The sequence below is a fragment of the Brachypodium distachyon genome, chromosome 5 (assembly GCF_000005505.3).
Source record: "Brachypodium distachyon strain Bd21 chromosome 5, Brachypodium_distachyon_v3.0, whole genome shotgun sequence".
Taxonomy (NCBI): Eukaryota; Viridiplantae; Streptophyta; class Magnoliopsida; order Poales; family Poaceae; genus Brachypodium; species Brachypodium distachyon.
The window spans coordinates 11,230,110-11,244,568 of record NC_016135.3 but is presented as its reverse complement, the minus strand read 5'-3'; the positions used below and the strand labels follow the sequence as shown (position 1 = coordinate 11,244,568).

General features: G+C 45.7%; 4 protein-coding genes and 1 non-coding gene across 5 annotated transcripts; 2 read left to right on the top strand and 3 right to left on the bottom strand.

The window, feature by feature from the left end:
* The first annotated feature begins 3,820 nt into the window (after positions 1 to 3,820).
* LOC100830388 lies at positions 3,821 to 4,474 on the top strand. Its single transcript, XM_003581105.3, has 2 exons — positions 3,821 to 4,191; positions 4,291 to 4,474. Exons 1-2 carry the CDS (start codon positions 3,876 to 3,878, stop codon positions 4,335 to 4,337), a joined length of 363 nt encoding a protein of 120 aa, XP_003581153.1. The 5' UTR covers positions 3,821 to 3,875; the 3' UTR covers positions 4,338 to 4,474.
* Positions 4,475 to 4,861: 387 nt separating this feature from the next.
* Positions 4,862 to 4,942, bottom strand: TRNAL-AAG. The gene has a single exon. It is a non-coding gene; the product is annotated as a tRNA-Leu (tRNA).
* A 1,294-nt stretch (positions 4,943 to 6,236) lies between these two features.
* On the top strand, positions 6,237 to 7,462 carry LOC100830079 (pollen-specific protein C13). The gene is made up of 2 exons (XM_003581104.3): positions 6,237 to 6,714; positions 6,917 to 7,462. Exons 1-2 carry the CDS (start codon positions 6,549 to 6,551, stop codon positions 7,264 to 7,266), a joined length of 516 nt encoding a protein of 171 aa, XP_003581152.1. The 5' UTR covers positions 6,237 to 6,548; the 3' UTR covers positions 7,267 to 7,462.
* Positions 7,463 to 7,558: 96 nt separating this feature from the next.
* On the bottom strand, positions 7,559 to 10,303 carry LOC100843114 (probable glucuronosyltransferase Os04g0398600). The gene is made up of 4 exons (XM_003579588.4): positions 9,964 to 10,303; positions 8,746 to 9,134; positions 8,344 to 8,585; positions 7,559 to 8,261 (listed from the first exon to the last, which is right to left on the bottom strand). The coding sequence occupies exons 1-4, from the start codon at positions 10,106 to 10,108 to the stop codon at positions 7,748 to 7,750; spliced, it is 1,290 nt and encodes a 429-aa protein (XP_003579636.1). The 5' UTR covers positions 10,109 to 10,303; the 3' UTR covers positions 7,559 to 7,747.
* A 730-nt stretch (positions 10,304 to 11,033) lies between these two features.
* LOC100843417 (cytochrome b-c1 complex subunit Rieske, mitochondrial) lies at positions 11,034 to 13,183 on the bottom strand. Its single transcript, XM_003579589.4, has 2 exons — positions 12,887 to 13,183; positions 11,034 to 11,979 (listed from the first exon to the last, which is right to left on the bottom strand). Exons 1-2 carry the CDS (start codon positions 13,056 to 13,058, stop codon positions 11,333 to 11,335), a joined length of 819 nt encoding a protein of 272 aa, XP_003579637.1. The 5' UTR covers positions 13,059 to 13,183; the 3' UTR covers positions 11,034 to 11,332.
* Positions 13,184 to 14,459: the final 1,276 nt, after the last annotated feature.

Here is a 14,459-nt window from a genome sequence, read left to right as displayed (position 1 = left end):
TGGAGTACGGGCAACCGTGTAGTGCCTAACCACACCATCATTGCTGCAAAACTCCTCAAACTCATCAAAAATAAATTCACCACCATTATTAGTACGCAAAAATTTTACCTTCCTTTCAGTTTGCTTTTCTATCATAGCTTTCCACTTCTTAAAAGCACCAAAAACATCAGACTTGTGTTTCAGAAAATAAGACCAAATTTTTCTTGAGTAATCATCAATAATGGTAAGCATGTAATTAGCACCACCAATAGAAGTCTTACGGGAGGGTCCCCAAACATCAGCATGCACATAATTTAATATGCTTTTGGTGGTATGAACGGAAGAAATAAACTTAACCCTTTTGTGCTTACCATAAACGAAGTGCTCACAAAACTCAAGTTTACTCAAGTTGCAGCCATCGATGAGCTCTCTCTTGACCAACTCTGCCATCCCATATTCACTCATATGCCCAAGACGCATATGCCACAGATTCGTTTTTGCACAATCATCAGAATCATTAGGTGTAACGGCAGCAGCAAAACCAGGCAAAGTGCTACCTCTAAGAACATATAATTTGGCAAAATTCATATCACCTATCATGTGAATGAGAGAACTTCTAGATACCTTCAGAAGTCTACGTCCTCCGGCGTACTTGTACCCGTCACAATCCATGGTACTAAGCGAGATCAAATTTCTGGCCATGCTTGGTATGTGCTTCACCTCTTTCAACGTGCGTGTCATGCCATCATGGGTCTTGATCTGAAGGGACCCAACGCCAACAATATGACAAGGATTGTCATTGCCCACACGCACAAAATTTCCAGTCTGTACAGACTCATAAGAACTGAACCAATCTTTGTTACAACAAATATGAAAGGAACATGTTGAATGAAGAATCCATTCATCATCACAGGAAATACAAGCAGCAAGAACAACGAGGCATTCACCCTCAGAGCTGTTGGTGGAAACGACAACGGCCTTACCAGTACCATCGGACTTATCTTTCGGTTTGTAGGTACCGTTCATTTTTCTCCTTGTTCTGCAGTTTATAACAATCCTCAATGACATGATTTTTTTTTTACAATACCTGCAGAACTTATCTTTTCCTCGGGATTTTGAACGAGCTTTTCCGTCCCGGCTCTTATCTCGGTTACCATAGTTGTTGTTCCTCTGCTCGGTCCTACCACGAACCTGCAGAGCTTCTGCTTTTGACGACGACCCATCGGTCTGCACAATAGACTTCATCTTTTTTTTCTGTCTAAGTTCTTCTAAAACCTCATTAAGGTTTAGAGAGTCATGGCTATAAAGAATTGAATCGCGGAAATTTGTATAGAAACTAGGCAACGAGCATAAGAGTAAGATGGCTAAATCCTCATCATCATACCTAACCTCCAAAGCTTGCAAGTCAGAAATTATCTCTCGAAAAACAGTTATATGAGATACTACCGATCCACCTTCTTGCAGCTTATGGGTGAACAACTTCATCTTTACATGCATCTTACTGGTAAGATTTTTAGACATGCAGATCGATTCCAGTTTCAGCCACATGGCTGCTGCGGATTTCTCCTCCAACACTTCCTACAAAATATTATTGGACATATGAAGTTGAATAAAAGACAAAGCCTTACGATCTTGCGTTTTTCTTCGGCAGTCCACTCCTTTTCATCCTTCTTGCCGAAGGAATCAAGCGCTTCATCCAGATCTGAAGTTTGGGCGAGAATCGCCCGCATCTTCACTTGCCACAACGAGAATCGTGTGGTGTAGTCCAGCTGCGGCAGATCGAACTTCAAGGTAGACATTCCGCAAACCCTAAGCGGAATCTGGAGCTCTGATACCACTTGTTATGAATGCGACAAGCAAGAACGAAGAACGAAAAAGAAAGCACAGCACAAAGACCCACGGATTTAACGTGGAAAACCCTCTCAAACAACGAGAGGGAAAAACCACGGGCGCCAGCCAGCGAAACTTCACCATAAGGAAGTGTTTACAATGCCAGAGAGATTTCAGGAACTCAACTCGTGCGAATTCTGCCCAAAACGGCGGCTTACAAGGGGTATATATAGCAGGAGCATTAGGACAAGTCAGATCTGTAACGATCACACCGGAAGTTCCGGTTGGAGGCCGAAAGTTCCGCATATTCTTAAATATCTGGAAGTCCCGCAGCAAGTTCCACAATTTTCTGAAGAGTAACAGAGAACAACCGGAGGTTCGGTCGGAAGTCGGACCGGAACCTCGGTGCTCTCGTTGTCCAGCAGGAACGATGCAGCTGCAAGCCTGCGCTGCAACCTTCAGGTCCGGCACAGCTGGACCAGCACCCCCCAGGCCGGGCCTGCACATTTAGAGATGAAACATGGAACTTCTTTCATTTTCTTTACTGGATTTTTCTTCCCGTTTTGTTGTTTTTCTCTTGCCTCTGCGGTCCCGACCTCGTGTTCGTGCATTCCCCGTCGCCGGTGTTATGGAGAAGGACAGACAGCTTCTGCACCTACCCTATGCCCGCGGTTCTGAAGTCTGAACCATATTTCTGAGGGTGTTGAACGTGAGAGCTCACCAGTTTATAACTACACTACCATCCATAAAAGCTCCACAAGGATTGAACAAATTATTCACAAATGGATGATTACCACTCCACAATTTGACCAAAGCTCAAACTAAACACTCTTGCACTGCAAACATACAGAGCAAGTTACAGATAATTGTGTGTCCTAACTCGTGATATTTCCATGGTTCCGAAACAACTCAGGCTTGATGAGAGCACTCTTTTCGAGGACTGAAAGTCTTGACCACTTGGATCAGCTCCATCATAGGTTCATGGCATCTTATCAAATACAAAGCGATCATTTGTTGTATACTTCCGCCGTTTCATAAAATTGGCATGGCAATCAAGGAGCTCTAGTTGATTGCCATGCCAATCTTTATGAAACGGAGGGAGTAACTTCCAGGTCTTAAGCTATTTTGCCCCATGATGGAATTCTATCGGAGACAATGATCCAGTACTCATCAGTCCATATTTACTGGGACCGATTCATGTCTTCTTCTTCTATTCTCTTCGATGCATAAAAAGTGTCATCCATTTTGTGTTAAGTTGGTACAAATTTTATACCGAGTGAGCGACACTTTTTATGAATCGGAGGGAGTATCATTCAAGCTGCGTTCTTTTTGGCTTATAGGACTGGATTCTCAAGCCGGGTTCCAAATTAGTTTAGCCTCGTCTAATTTGTAAGCCTAACCAAATTTAAGGAATGGCTTCTTGTGAAAGCTGGGAGAAGCTTCTTAGATAAGCCTCCCAAAAAACTGGGCCACGGTACTCCCCACAACATCCCAGCTAACTGTTGCTGCATCAGCAAGGGCTGCAGTGGTAGGCTTCCAAATTTTTTTTCTTGAACATCGATTAAAGAAAGAAATAGCGCGATGCATTTACAAGCCCATTAGTAGGCTGCCATAGCAAAAAGGATTTTCAAAGCTGCCTTTGCTAATTTCCCCAGCACACAGTTTCCATCCATCTCTGGGAAGCTCCTACCGTAAGCATTATATAAGTAGGAGGCGTTTCTGTCTCCGGCCGTGACCAACCGTGTAGCCTCTAATTTTAGTTCCACCATGTGAGCTGTTACATGCTTGCTTCTCTTTCTTTTGGTGGCTGCATTATGGAAGTAGGAGGCTGGCCTCTATATTTGAGGCTCGTGTGTACTTGAAGCCTGACAACTCTGATTCAATTAAGTGTCATCAGACGCCCTAGTGTAGTAACGCCTAGCTGTTGGAAGATTAATTAATTTCTGAATTTCATGCCAAGAGGGCTATATATACGAGTGCTCGCTGCAAGCACGGTGCACTTACACAAAGACCAATACTGCCACCCAACTACCCAAGTAGTCCTAGCTAGCTTAGCACGACTAAAGATGGGCGCCGGAAGAGCTTTCGCCCTCCGGCTCCTGGTGTTGGCCTCGATCCTGGGCCTGGCCGTGCTCGCGGCCGGGGAGAAGGACTGCTACGACGAGAGGGATCACATCATGCGCGTCTGCAAGTTCAGCATCAGGAAGCAGGGCCCTTACGTGATCCCGGACTTGCAATGCCGCCGGGAGATGCACAAGGTGGACATGCCCTGCATCTGCCGCGTCCTCACCGCCGCCGACGAGCGGCAGGTCAGCCCCGAGAAGCTCGTCCGCTGCGCGCGCGACGCCGGCGTCGTCCTTCCCGTCGGGAGCAAATGCGGGAGTAAGCTATCTAGCTAGCGCCCCTGCCTGATTCTCAACGTTGTTTTTGTTGCACGGACTAATAACTGATGTAGTGATTGCATCTGCTGTGTTGTTGCAGCTTATACTATCGTGCCGCCGCCGCCAGCCACACGGCCACGGGCATGAGGCGTTCCGCTTGGGAGGAAGGCTATCATGGAATAAATGAGTAATTTATGCCGGCTATCCTAGAATGTAGTAGTACTATCTTCTGCCATGGCATGTTGCTCTGAATAATAATAAAGCCTTCGATTCCCGTCTGAAAAGTTACTCTGGGTAGCAAGTGATTCCAATTGCTACATCCTTTTTACGAGAATAATTGCTACAGATTGGATGTGTTGACATGTTTTTGCCCGTGGTTTGCTTCCAAACAGTCGGCTGAACATTTGACATTCATTACTCAAAAGTAAATAAATTGTCTGTCATTCTTGTTGGTCTAAGCAGAGTGAGCTATGCAGGGAAAGGAATGCAATAAAATGCTGATACTCCTACAGAGAACTACAAATCTATGCAAGTCCAGAAGGGCAAGCTACATAAGTTACTGACTAGGAAAGCAGATAGGAGAACACTAAGAGCTACAGTAACAGGGCAAGGCACCTGAGTTTACTTGAACAGACAAAAACAGAGGTAAATGCAGAAGACGAAAAAAAGAATGTTGAGAGTGGGATTTGAACCCACGCCCTTTCGGACCAGAGCCTTAATCTGGCGCCTTAGACCAACTCGACCATCTCAACGTTTTTATTAATGTTCCTCATAGACATTATTTAAAAATAATAGTTTAGAGATCGGTGCCTCATCACTCACACATTCCCCATTGCCCCGTCGCGCCGAGCATCCGTCTTGGATGTGCGCGCGCTTCCGGGAACAAGCTCGATCAACAAGGTAACCATGCCAAGAAGCACCCCGCCAATCAGCCTTCCGATTCCCGCCGCCTATACAAACCCTCCTCCTCCCGGCCGGCCTGATCACAAAATCTCGATCATCACAGTACGCCCTCACACAAATCAACAAACAACTAAGCTCGAACGACGCCAAAGCCGGAGTTCCACATGGCAACTGCTAGTGCTAGCGCCTTGGCCGTTCGGCGCGCGGCCATCGCGTTCCTCCTCCTCCTCCTCCTCGTCGTCGCGGCGCCCTTCGTGGTGGCCGAGCCGGACCCGGACGACCAGGAGATCGGCGGGAGCGCCGACGTCGCGGGCTGCATCGTGGGCTGCGCCACGGGGCTGGTGGGCTGCGCCACGGCGTGCGGGAGCAGGCCGGGCGCCGAGGCGGCCCCCTGCACCATGGCCTGCGTCCAGCGCCACATCGGCTGCCTCGCCGCCTGCGGCCCGGCCCAAGTGCCCTCGCCGCCGGCCGCATGACCGCCAAACCCAGCCGCCGAGCCGAGCCTTGTATGCAACCGAACTATACGTGCATCCTCCTCGGATGGGTGGAGAGATATCCAGAGTTCCAGACGTCGTTAATTAACCCAATTAATTGCCGTACGCCGTTGATTTAGACAAACTTACGGATGTAGTACTACGAGAGATGGAGTACGTATGTTAAGGGTTCGCCTGTTCTGAATGCGTGACCAAATGATGCCGTAACTCAAAATTTTCGTGTTTGATCGTGTCGGGAAAGTGAGAGGTTGAGGTTTGCAGGTTCAGGGAGAAAAGATGACTGATTTGGTCACCTTTTGGTCTTGATCTGGTGGCTGTGGTTGCTTTTGGACACTATTTTCTTTTTCTTTTTGGAGATGTTGAAAGTGTCAAGGGGTCGCCAAGCCATTCGTAATTGATCGTTGCTATTTCTCAATCACCTGAGTTTTAAATCTCAGTTGACTTATCAAAATTGTTGGATTATGATCTGAGGGCCATTTTCAGTTCTCCACTCTGCCACGTGCTGCCGTGGGATTAAGATCCGACGGCCAAACACGTCGACTGATTTCTAACTTAAAAACAAGTGACTTCTCGATCGTTTGTAATTAGTGTGATGTTAGTGTTACCAAGATTGATCGTTTGTAATTAGTGTGATGTTAGTGTTACCAAGATTGTTGATATGTAAAGCTGTCTTTTTTCTCCAGACAACGATACATCTAGGCTCTGAAAATGGACGAAAAATGGTGAACTTTCGTGGACCACACAAACCTGCACAGAACTCGGCTAAATTCCACAAAACTCGGCCAGGAAACGGTTGGTATTGTGCTCCCGTGCTTCCTACGTCTGTGCGCAGCCATGCAAACCTTCCTGGCACCAATGTTATTTAAGCACAGGAGATGTCATTTGATTACCCTCCAAACATTCAACCTCCGCTCAGAGGCAAAACATTCACCGAAGGTAGGGAAAGAACCACATAGCCGCAATGGCCTCGCTCCGCATCCTTTCGGCGGTCGCCCTCGCTGTTATCATGGCTGGCCTTGCCGGCACCTCTGACGCCGTCGACCTTCCTGACTACATCGTCCAGGGCCGGGTCTACTGCGACACGTGCCGCGCAGGGTTTGAGACAAATGTCACCACGTACATCAAAGGTACGCGATCCATTTCTGAGAGTATTGCAGATATGTAGGTCTCTGACTCTGTGAACAGCCGAAACAGAGACGTCGGTTAACTGAATTCTGAAACTGCAGAGACGTTCAAGTACCTACAACTCTGGAAAGAAAACAATAATGTGTTCCTTTCTTCAGAACTCAGTATTGTGGCTCAGTTGGCTGGCTTCTTGATTGACTGCAGGTGCCAAGGTCAGGCTGGAGTGCAAGCGCTTCGGCACCGAAAAAGTCGAGCGTGCCCTTGACGGTGTGACCGACGAGACTGGCACTTACAAGATCGAGCTCAAGGACAGCCACCCGGAGGACATCTGCGAGGTAGTCCTCATCCAGAGCCCTCTCGCAGACTGCAACAAGATCCAGGCACTCAGGGATCGTGCCCGTGTCGAGCTCACCAGGAACATTGGCATCAGCGACAACCTGCGCTTGGCCAACTCGCTCGGCTACCTCAAGGACGTGCCGCTGCCTGTCTGTGCTCAGCTTCTCAAGCAGTTCAAGTCGGCTGATGATGATGATGATGATCAAGTGAAGGCCTGAAGGGGCAGTCACCGGACCGGACAGGCCGGATGCACTGTAATGTTGGATATAATTCCCAACATGCACAAACAATAATATCAGTTACCCGGCATGATATCGGCAAAGTGACCGAAGCTGCATAACTGTGTCAAAACACATGAAAAATGTAACTTTGCCATCTACTATCTAATGTTACTTCCGGCCTTGTGACTTACCACGTTTGCAGTTGCATTCTTGCCATCAATTCTTCTTCTGCAAAGCCGAAAGCATGCCGCAGCGAAATCCCGCAGCCAAAACTCGCCATGGATTTGAATTTCCATATGAACAATACCATTTCATTTCTCTCTAAAATACCAACTTACAAGTTGTTCATTATGTTAGATAAGGCTGAGGTGTATTTGCACCTGCGCCACTGCATTTCTTACATCACACATAATTAAGTATGAACTAATCCTATGGGGCTTCTGTGGCAAACATTGGCCAACAGGATGGAAGTTCTTCACTACCACGGCTTCAGATCACCAACAGGTCCGGCAGTCCAATTAAGATGCTTCTCACCAGGTGGTAAGTATACACCCTCAGGGTGTGGGAGCTTGCGGGCAAGGCCATTCAAGATCTGGTGGAATGCATCTCGTGCTTGGGCTGGCTGTGGGAACAACATAGCCTGCTTCATTGATGGATTTGCAAGCAATCTTTGCTTTCTTAAAATATCCTCAATAGGCATTGATGTGAGGATTGTGTCCAACTTTGGGACATCCTTCTCCTCGATGAAAACACCAATTTCCTCCCACGGTATTGCATCAGCAAATGGCAGCACAATGTCATCAGCTATGATGACTGGAATGCAGCCAAACACCACAGCCTCAACCAACCTGGGGCTCCATGGTGCCCAACCCAATGGGCACAGGCAAAAGACTGCACGCTGCATGTCTTCGTAGTACGTGGCAGGGTGTTCAGTAGAAATGTCAAACAGAGGATTGTTCTTGAAGTTCTCCCACAGGGAAGCGCGCGCACCTCTGCATGACATCATTTAAGTGAGTAAATGGACCAAACCATCAGGAAAAAATCACTTCACCAAAAGTTTAAAAGCACTGATACCTTGCATAGTAACCACCCTCAGGGTCGTTTCCAGTGTCATAGAATAGACCCCTAAAATAAACGAAGATTGAACGTGGAGTATCAGGAGGGATCAGGTGAGCCTGCATTTTCTGAGGAGGAGCAAAGGGTGGAATGATGATAGATCCCTCCTTCAGGCAAACATGATTCTCCTGTCCAAAAGTTTGCACCAATGTAGCCCTTTGCAGCAATGGGAGAATTCCACGTTCAATTGCTTTTTCTTCCTGAAAGCACACAGACAACTTCTGAGCAAAAAAGTTGAATAAGGCAGGATAAAATCCTAATTATGACCTCCGTAAGAGGTGTACTGAAATCCAAAAAGAAAAAATCATGCACTGACAAACCCTAGGTGAATATCGTAGGCTGAGCGATTAGTGAACTCACCTGATAGTGAAAGCAGGCCCCAAAATCATGCGGGACAACAAAGAAGTGATCTGCGCCATCAGTTTTGTTCCAAAAGGGCCATTTATTTGAAATATATTGGATTGCACTCCTCATAACCCGTGGTGACTTGAAAGGCAAGGGAAGTCCAGCAGGAGTTAGGTCACAAGTAGTATAAACGGGTGCATAGAACCAATCAGCCTCCTTGGGATTGAGTGTCCGCACGGCACTTGACAGCAAGAAACGATGCATGAATATTTCTGCAGCAAACATGTGATTGAGGCATCGAGGATCCTTGGCGACCATCTTCTTGTTGTACTTCCTTGGTAAGTCATAGATGAAAACTTTTAACCTTCCCACGGGATTGTCTTCTAGCACATCGCCAGCACTCCCTACAGTTCAATAATCGAAGAGTTAGAGCAGACACATAAGCAAGTTATCTGCCAAAATATGAAGTAACTAAGTTGTACAGCAACAAAAGAAGGCATACATCTCTAACTAAAATTGTGAAACTATCATGAGAAACTGAACCTTGAAATTAGATTTGATCCATGATACACTAACCCAAAATCACGATAATACTGGTATACAACAGCACAAACATCATCTTGGAAACAATGAATGAACTACAAGCAAGACATTCTGGAAAAGGAAATGGGGAATAGCACCCCAACACAATTTTTTGATTGGGGTGTTATGCTCTCCCATTTAGCAAAGGTGTTGAAATCACTTATCTGTATTTTTGTTTGGCTTGCATCTCAATTGTAAATAACAGTTGCTTTTGATTTAATGAAATGGCGCAGGCTGCCCTTGGCCAGCCGTAGTCCCTAAAAAGAAGCATCTCAATACAAACCCTACAACCATGAAACCTACAATTTTTAATCTTGCAACTGTAAACCTGACAAGTGAAAGCATCCCGCAACAATATTTTTTTAAGAGATACCGATATCCAAAACGAAAGGCAGAAAAGAAAGAAAAAAATTCAACTGAACAATCTGGATTCAACAGTCCTGAAAGATTACCTAGTCCACAACTCCAAGCAACAGCCTAGACCAATAATCTTCATCGATCAGAACCAAATTAGCAATCATACTACCGCACAGCTTAAGAGCGTCGACAGGAGGAACATGTGGGACGATATCCTAGGTTCTTAACAACTGAAAATATCTAACTTTTGGGAGCAGAAGTAAGAACGAAGGAATTTGGAGATAAGACTAGGACCTGAGATGCGTTCGCTGTGCTGCTGAACTGCGTGGTCGGCGCCGTCGGCCTCCGCGGCGGCGGCAGCTGGTGGCGAGAGGACGGATGAGAGGGCCACTGCCGCCAGGAGGAGGGCCACGGGGAGCCATCCCGTACTTGATCCCATCGCGGACGCCGGACGGCACCACCTTCTCCGGTCTCTCCGCCTCACAGAGGCGAGCTTAATTAACGAGGAGACTGGATTTGGGAATTCGATAAAGGGGAGATTGGGAGGCAAAACGAAGGAAAGAAGCAAAGAAGATTTTGTTAGGACAGATGGAGATTGGATAGAGGAGAGAGAATGGGTCCAGTCTCCAGCTAAAAGTCCACAGTAAGCTTAAAAAGCACTTTCCTTCAGATGAGACTAACCACGGTTTTCTTTTCGCGATTGACAACCCAGGGTTGTTATCACGCTGTAAGAAATTAATTAATAGCCAAATGATCATCCTTCAGTCGCCGCATAACAGAAAATCGTCGTTGTCAGCGTGACAGCGAGCTACTCTAAATCATACCAGAACAAATAAAGCTTCCAAACAAGATAGAAAATTGGTCAACATTTAAAAAGTTTAATTAGGTCAACATTTAAGAAGTTGGAAAGATAGAATGTGCTATATTTAGAAACGGAGAAAGTATTTTTATTCGCAACGTGATATTTTCTTTCGAACAAACAGTAAGCCAAAGGTCAGGTTCATCAGTCTAATTACCCAGTGTTGCGCGGATAGAAAATAAATTCCACTATTTTCGTACAGCAAAGGTCAAATTTCGTGTTATAAATTGCATTTTACTTCAAGATAACTCGACTAAGATCAAATTATGTGTCGCACATTGCATTTGACTTGAGACAATTCGATTGCATGGGCCATCGCGATCTCTGTCTAGCTGTACCTTAGCTGTATTTCTGAGTAATAGTCGGTTTTCATCTTTTCTGAAATGCACAGACTGCTAGTAAGTGCCAACAGACTCTGTAAGATGCAAATGCGTGGACAACACAACCTGGTTTCGCTGCCAGGGCCCCCGTGTGAAGAAGCATCATTATTAGAATAAGAAGGAAGAACGGAAGAATATTATGTCTGCTTATTCATCACTAAAAGGAGGAAGGTCCAGAAAAGGCACTCAGGTATCCTTCCTATAGTGTCCCAGAATATCAGTTTCAAAAACATACATTTCAGTAGCAACATAGTAGAAATAATTATTTTTGCACTGCAAAATGCACTTTGGTAGACAACAGGATCTTCACTGTGACAATAGTCGTTAAGTAAAACTTCTAGCCACATCGAAAACAAAATAACAGCGCAACAGGGATTCACCCCTGTGGAGAACATGTGTTTTGGTAGGTACTAGTATTAGGCTCTTAGCCTATCAGCAGCTTGTTCTCCTCCAAGAAACTGTATGTAGGAACCTCCAGGTTGAACGGGGCAGGGCCCTTGCGGATTCTGCCAGAGATGTCGTAGTGCGAACCGTGGCATGGGCAGAACCAGCCACCGAAGTCTCCAGAGTTGGGGAGGGGAATGCAACCAAGGTGTGTGCAGACACCGATAACCACCAGCCACTCTGGGTTCTTCACACGCTCTGCATCCTGCTGCGGGTGGCGTAGGGATGCAACATCCACACTGTTGGCCAGTTTAATGTCGTCATCCGTTCGTCGCCTGATGAAGACTGGCTTTCCACGCCACTTCACAGTCACCGTGGTGCCAGGTTCGATGCTGGATAGATCAACCTCAAGGGAAGCAAGGGCAAGCACATCCTTACTTGCCGACATACTCAGGACAAACTTCAAGACAAGGAGACGCAGCAGTGATGCATATACAAATCTCCCACCACTCAGAACAAAGTAGGCAAAAGCACGCTTGCTGGGATCCCCAGGAGGATATCTCTCATGGTTGTACTGGTCATAAAGCACTTTTGAGTTAGGGTTCTTCAGTGCAGCCACAGTTGCTGGTAGTTCAGCCAAACCAGCATCTTGGTTCTGTAGAACGAGTGTTTCAGTCGAAGAAAAACCTGCATGAGAATAGTTTTTCAGTCTGAAGCACCAACAAACAGTTAACTAACTAGCAGCAGTTGGCAATGATAGGAATTCTTAACCATATCAAGAATTTCACTAGCAGCAGTCAGCAATAATAGAAATTCTTAACCATGTCAAGAGTTTCATGGCACAGGCTAAACAACTGAATAATCAATGACACTTATCCTGTAATAAATAGCAAGGACAACAATCTTAATATAACTCAGTGCTGCAATGCCATTCTCACTGAGCATATGCTGCCCAGACTTTGGATCCACAAGCAAGCATAAGATTCTTTTTTATCATCAGCTTCACCAGCAACTACAGTACAAATATCTAAACTAAATTGTAGTTTACCAGCACATTGACGTGTCCGTCGCTCTACCCACATGCTGCAATTTATGCTGTAACAAAGAATTGTGTTGTCTGCAATTCATTTCATCATCACCTGACCAGGTAACAGCACCATGTGCATTCGTTCTAAGGTATTGGGTATATAACGTTGTTGTAGATAAATTGCGGCACATCTGAACTTGTGGATTCCCCAAAACAGCAATGTGCACAATAACTGGAGCATATAGTGGTACAAATGGACATTCACAGGTCCAGTAAATTCGTTGCTAATCGCTAAGCTCCAACAAAACTAGGCAATCTACAGGTCCGATCCATGCTAATAATGATCACCCAACCGTCATAGCAAGCAAGTCAGCAGCTAGGGACGGAGATCGAATGGTGCATGTATGAATTTTAATTAGAGAAAATACCAGCACCCACGAGATCAATCTAGCATGACGGATCGAGCGATACTTCCAAAACCAGACGACCCCGATTCCCAAAATCTACGGCTGCGGGACGGATCAGAGAGATGGAAGACGAGTAGGGCGAAGGCGAGACCACAGATACCTCTCGCGGCGGAGAAGAAGGGGGACTCGATGGCGAACCGAGGCTGGCGCGCCGAGCCATCGTCATCTCTCCCGGAGCCGCCGGCGCCAGCGAGTGCCCCCCTGGCTCCGGCTGCCGCGGCGGGGCGCCAGGAGAGGGAAGACGAGAGCCTCCTCCCCGCAACCCTCAGCATCTCGTCGCCTTCGTCGTTCTCCTCCCGGAGATTGGGGATGGCAGTCTAATCTCGGTTAGGGTTAGCTCGGTCGCCACGGACGGAAGAGGCTCTAGAGAGAGAGACAGAGAGAGGGGAGAGAGAACGAGAGGCGGAGCAAATATTGTGGGGGCGGTGGGCTACTCAGAATCGCCTTCTCCGGCCCAGTAGGGTTGACTGGGCTTGGATACCCTCTAGGCCGTGTAAGACACCCTGAACTAATCACATTCCTCTAAAAAAAACTAATCACATTTTGATATTGATGATATCAAACATGATTCAAATAAATTTAATTCATTTATGAATGAAACGAAATATTTAAATTGGCTATAAATTCTACTCCCTCCATTTCTAAATATAAGTTGTTTTAGGCTTGTTCTAAGTCAAACTTTCAAAAAATGGCCCCAATTTTTTAAAAAGTGATAAACATTTACAACTCTAATTAGTTTTATTAATATGATGTATGATATTACATATATCTTCACAGTACACTTAATTAATATTGTAAGTGTTACTATTATTTTATAAATTTGATCAAATTTTAAGAAATTTGACAACTTTGATACAACAGTTATGAATGATTCTACTCTGGGATCAAGATAATACACATCACAAATCATATCAATCTGACCAAGAGAATGTAAATGTTACTCTCTTACTTTTAATCACACGAGAATATAGTGGGCACAGCACAAGCAGCAAATATTAACAGGAAACTGATAAAAAATATATGGCAAGGAAATCAGTAGGATTAAGGACAAGGCTCTATTGGCATCTCTGTTAACACGGTAGGCTGTAATCTTCATGTTTCTGAAGCTTCTTCCTCTTCGGCGGACGAGGCAGTATGTGCAGGGTATCTCCACATGATGAGGTGCTCTGTCCATCAGTGACTTCCTTCACAACCGAGGCCACCTCATCGACCTCCACGCGGATCTGATCCTCGCTGTCCCTGTCACGGATAGTCACACTTGTAGTGGAGTCAACTGTGATCGCCAGGGGGACACCGATTTCGTCGGTCCTTGCGTACCGCTTACCGATTGAGTTGCCTGCCACAAATAGAGTGCAGAAATTACTGTACAAGTTTAGTAGACTAGCATTGTATCATAGTAAGGCAGGTTGAAATTTTAGATCCTCAAGCACAGTATGGGACTTCGCATAACAACGTATTTGAAGAATGAATTCCACGTTAGTCTGCAAGCACGGCGCCTACTAATTTTGATTAAACAATACACTGACTGCAGCAAAAATCAATGTTCGCGAAGGCAGCTATCTGGATTTAGGTTTCGAAAATATGTAAGAACATGTTAGATATCTAGTAAAAGAATTAAAGAAGTTTATCTAAGATAAGAGAAGTTATTAAGCAATATCCCACTTGTTCGTCTT